At 36.6% G+C, this 5235-nt stretch overlaps 1 protein-coding gene across 1 annotated transcript in view; it reads right to left on the reverse strand.

Moving 5' to 3' along the window:
* Positions 1–617: 617 nt before the first annotated feature.
* Positions 618–5235, reverse strand: part of LOC108783595 (putative sodium-dependent multivitamin transporter) — a 15178-nt gene continuing 10560 nt past the window's right edge. The window contains exons 6-7 of the mRNA XM_018552196.1: positions 820–941; positions 618–748 (exon numbers count right to left, since the gene is read on the reverse strand). Coding sequence (XP_018407698.1) covers positions 618–748; positions 820–941 — 253 coding nt within the window. The remainder of the gene's footprint in view (positions 749–819; positions 942–5235) is intronic.

Here is a 5235-nt window from a genome sequence, read left to right on the forward strand (position 1 = left end):
TCAATGCTTATAGTCAGGGATATGGACCGAGTGCGATCTTGGGGGTGACGGTTGGAATGCGGGGAAGGTTGCTTTTAAATCAAATCACAATCACAATCTTTAATGTAAAAAGAACATCGAAATATTATTTATTAAATGAAATAAAATAGTTACAAATAGGTTATAGATTAATGATATAATTAACATAATTCCTTTGTTACAATTTATAAATTAATATATGGTGTACATATACGTGTATGAGTGTGGTGAATCGGTTAAAAAGAGGGAGGAGAAAGGATGAAAGGTTGGAGAGGAACAAGAGCGGATATAGGAACACTAAAGGGATGGTCGCATCCGGGGACATAGACCACTATTCTGTGGCCTGAGAAAGAAGAAGGTGTTGTTGAGGCGAAATTAGACCATTGGTCATAATGATTAAATAAGAGGGGAAGGGGATCAGCTGGGGTATAGAAGGATTGTGAGGAAGAAAGGAGTAAGGGAAGTGAAGAAGAGTCGGGAGCAGGCTCAGGGTCTCTCTGAAGGAGATCCGTTAGGAAATCCTTAGGAGACGGGGGATAGTAAAAGGAATCAGGAGGAGACTGGGGACTTGAAATAGGGGAGTAGGATAATTCGATAAGTTAGGTGAGTGGCAGCTCAGTCGGTTGCTCGGAGAGCCTAATAATTATTGGTTGGACTACTGCTATCCGTATTGGTCTATTGGCGGTTTGAGAACCTCGGAAATTAGATCTATTTCCGTCAACAGGTTCCACTTAAAATGAAAATCGAGTTCAATTGTGATTTTCTACTCGTTTAGTATATAATAAAAAATTGCAGGCTTACTATCGGTAGAATTTTTGAAGAGATGCTCTTTGATTGTACTGGATCTCACAATCAGTGCCGTTGCTGGTATTCGGTAGCCGGTATGTTGCTGAGGGTTTGTGAGTAATGGACGACTCTGGTAACTAATGTTAGACAACCACCGCGACACTGTATCGTCCGGATAAAACCGACGAAGTTTAAGTATCTGACCGACCCATGGGCAAACTGACTCGCTCCGAGATGCGTCTCAGACAATCGACTCGGTCTTACGACACGGACAATTGCCCTTGACGACTCGAAAAAACTGCGATTAACTGCCGCGAGCACCCAAAAATCTGGGTTTTTATACTGATTCCCCCTGATTTGTCGGGCTCTGATGGGAGGAGGAATTTGTTGGTAAAACAAAGGGCTAAGTTTTCTAGCCCTAGGATTGGTTGGGAGTTAGGATGCGTCTTGTGGGTGGGAAGGAGTTTGACCGATGTCACCGCTATCTTAAGATTTATGGCCTTACTTGTTTAATTTACGTGAGGGGCCACATCGAGTAAATGCACGTGCACCCTTTCTCGCGAGGCTCACCGTATGACAGATTTTAATTTTTACGAGCGCAGTTCGTGAGAATCATCCGCGATTTGACTGACAGTAAAGTGAATATTTATGGCCTTTCTGTTTTTCGATGACAGTAGAGTGTATATTTATTACTTTTTATAGCCGAGACTTCGAGGAAATGATTCGTGTTCTCATAATTCATGCACGTACGCTCGTAAATGAATTGTCTTAAAATGACTTTTATGACGAGATAGCGAGTACTTTTGTTTAGATTTTTGGTAAGACGACAGCCGGACTGTCGGTTATTTATTTATGATCTCGCTATCTCGACACTTGTAGACCTTTCCGGAAGAAAGAATCGTGAGAATCGTGTGGACGTAACAATGATAACCATTCTATTTTACCATCTTATGAACACAACTTTTAGGTAAGTCAGTTTCAAAGCAACTACACGAATGGAAGTGTACGGATTTTCTTCTAAATGTTCTAAGACCATAAAAGTATTGTTTGCAGTTGTAGTTAAATACGGTTTGTTCCTTTTCTTGTTTTCAAATTTCTTAAAGTTTCCATAATTTCTTAAATTCTTTTCAATGTTATAAAACATTATTGCACACGGGTGATGTCTCTATGGGTACCTTGTGGCATACAGAATTGCAGCTTCACGTGCATTTCTTTTACATTCACCGGATATTAGCAGCATATCAACTTTCTCATTACAGGAATACATTTTCGACAAACTAAGACTGAACTATGATTTGTTCTAACGACAAACTAATAGCGTTTTCTTTTGGGATACATTGAGTGTAATTTCGCACTACACCAATTACATGTAAGTGCTGCACCAGTGCTACTGCACATGGTATACGCTACTTCATGCTATCATGTTTAATTTTGCTGCCGGTTGACTTCCATTTTCAAATTTTAAATGTTTACACTGGTTCTACACCGTCCTTTTGAGATCGTGTAGCAAAATCCCACTTCGTGAATAAAATTTGCATTACATTATAGTCACAGAAATACGTTACACTGAACGTGTTCGCCTACCACCAGCCAAGGAAACACGCTACATTGTCTGAGTGTTGCACTAGTAGGCGATAGTGCATCTAAGAAGAAACGCTATAAGACTGAACACAGGAACTGTTGAGCGTTCGAGTTATAGCTGCGCTATACTACAACTTATGTTTTTTACGTTTATACTACATACATATAAACGTAGTGTGTGATAAATTGTAAATTACATTTGGGAATATCGCGAATTCCGAAATGGCTACGTCTGTTCTTCACTGTAAGGTTATCTCAAGGTCATAGTATAGCAAGTCATTGAATTCGTCTTTCAGTTACAATTTTATAAAGTAAAAAATACGTAGTGTCATTTAAAAACATTAGGTTGACCTTGACTTTCTTTCCAAAAGAGTATTTTTCAAATTTTTAACATTGCGCAATTTGTAGTCCATTGAAAACTGATTAACTTTTATCCAAAATAATTTTTGTCAGATCATCGGAAGTGCCAAAAAAATCGGAATCACAGTTATATCGGATACCCTGTATATTCAATTATTGCGAAGAATATTATTAAGATCACGGTAGTCTAAAGGTTTACCTAGGACACTCACACGGAATGTTAGAGATTTGAGTTCGACTTCCAGACAAGATAATATTTTCTGCAATAAATTATAAATTTTCAGTATATTAAGAAATTAAGATCATCTTAAAATAATGCTAATTGAGCACCAAATTATTAAACTGTTCGTCAATTGAATTTGTGATAGAATAGAGCTTTTTCGTTCATTTCTCGCGATAATATTTACGATTCTGAACAATGCATGTTGATTATTTAAAAGTTGTGCTTGTATTATCAAGGAACAATCATGATTATATAATGTAATTATAAGTATGTCATTGCAAAGAAAAATTATTTGCTATCGTAAATTTTCATAATATTATTATACTTTAAAGTTGAAACTAACGGAATAGTTCTGCTCTACTTTAGGTATCAAATGGTGTAAAGAAAACACATAGTTGCGTATTTAAAAAATTATCCATTTTGTATACATATTTTTTTTAAAGCAACTATGTGTTTTCATTACACCATTTGATTTATCTCATTATTCTGTTCACAAAGCATTAAGGTACGATAATCAAAAAGTCAACAGTTTACGAGTTATTTAACATTTTGTGTAAAATGTACCAAAATAAAGTGTAAAATATCTCGAAAACTATTGGTTTTTTGGTATCTCTACCTTAATACTTTTATATGCAAAATAGTTAGAGGAATCACGTTATCTAAAAAAAATTACATAATTCCATTTAAAAAAGTGGAGGTGACCTTCATATCTTTTTAGCGCCTCCACTTAGAAAAAAAACAATGTAACTAAAACGTGTCCCCCTCGACACCGTTCCATTTTTATTTGAAACATTTTTTCGTATTGTCAAAAATGAACGAAATATTCAAGATGTAGGATTTAAGTGGACCACCCGGTATAGAAGCTTTAAAAAAACACAACTTTAGACATGTATGTCGACTACATGTGTCGTTATCGCCATCCATGTGTGAAACCCGGAAACTTAGTTGTGCACCTAGTATAAGAGACTAAAATTGTGGTATATAAATTCACGTGAAATTATTTACATACATATATAAGAAGATTTTTTCCCAATTCACCATTTGTTACGAAATTTTTGTTACAGCTAATCATTCGATAAAATTTCAATTTTAAGAAATTTTTTTTTAATTGCGATATGATAACTTTTAACGGAATTATGAGCAATAAAAATCAGAATGCTCCTTTACTTAACTCGCGAATAATTCAGGAGCAAAAAATTATAGAAATATTAAAAAATAAAAACGATTTTGTAAGGGAAGTTTCAAGCTTTTACGTAACTGAAATTTTTTACAAATTTTTTTGGGCACAGAAAGACCCACAAAGTGAAAAGAAAATTTTTCATCTTTTTTAGCTTGCAGTTTTTATATGTAAAGATAACTAAACTTACAGAAATTTAAAAAAATGCAGTAACCTTTCGAATGTAAATATTTCAAGCTTTAAAACTCTTCTTTAAATTTAAATTTTGTTCATTTTTAACGAAGATATTGTAAAATAAAAGTCCTTTACATAATGTATGCACATGTAAAAAAATTTTCCTCAACCTATTTAAAGGTCAAGATAAGAAATTCAACCAATACAGCTAATATACAGGGTGTCTCAGAATAAACGTTTGTCCTTAAAATGACGTATTCTTGAGATGATTTTAAGACATTTTTTCCTTTGTCAAAATTTTATTCGAAGCATAGATTTTGAATTATAAGCTAAAACAGTTAGCGAATTACGGATCGCGTACGGAAGGCAGGCAGAGGCGGCGCAACTCATTGGTCGACGCGGGCGCCGGATTGCGATCAGCTGCTCGCTACGTATGAAACGCGTGTTATGATAATACGCGAGATCTCCCCCTCTCTCTCTCACGCACGCACGCACGCACGCACGCGCGCGCGCACACACACACGCACACACACACACGCACACACACGGGCGGGCGGGCGGGCGGGTGCAAGTGTGTGGCCTTCGGCCTCCGGCCACCCCCCCGCACCCACACCGTCGACAGAGGTCTGCCCCGACAGTACAATCATAGCAACAGTACAATCGTAGAAGTCGTGTGCCCCTTCTCAGGGGGTTGGGGGAGGTGAGAGTTACTTCGCGTGGAAAGTTTAACGTTTCTAAACAGAAGGAGATGTAAAATAGTACTTGTTATACATATATGGCAGAAATTATACGTTAAAATTTATAATTTCCGAGAAATGGTACGTTAATTTTGAAACTTTTTTTGTTAATAACTTTTTAACGGACAGTGATCGCCACCTAAAACCTGCGGGAGGTTACTCAGGGTCATGACCTTGAC

Source organism: Cyphomyrmex costatus, unplaced genomic scaffold (genome assembly GCF_001594065.2).
Source record: "Cyphomyrmex costatus isolate MS0001 unplaced genomic scaffold, Ccosl1.0 scaffold1562, whole genome shotgun sequence".
NCBI classification, from domain to species: Eukaryota; Metazoa; Arthropoda; class Insecta; order Hymenoptera; family Formicidae; genus Cyphomyrmex; species Cyphomyrmex costatus.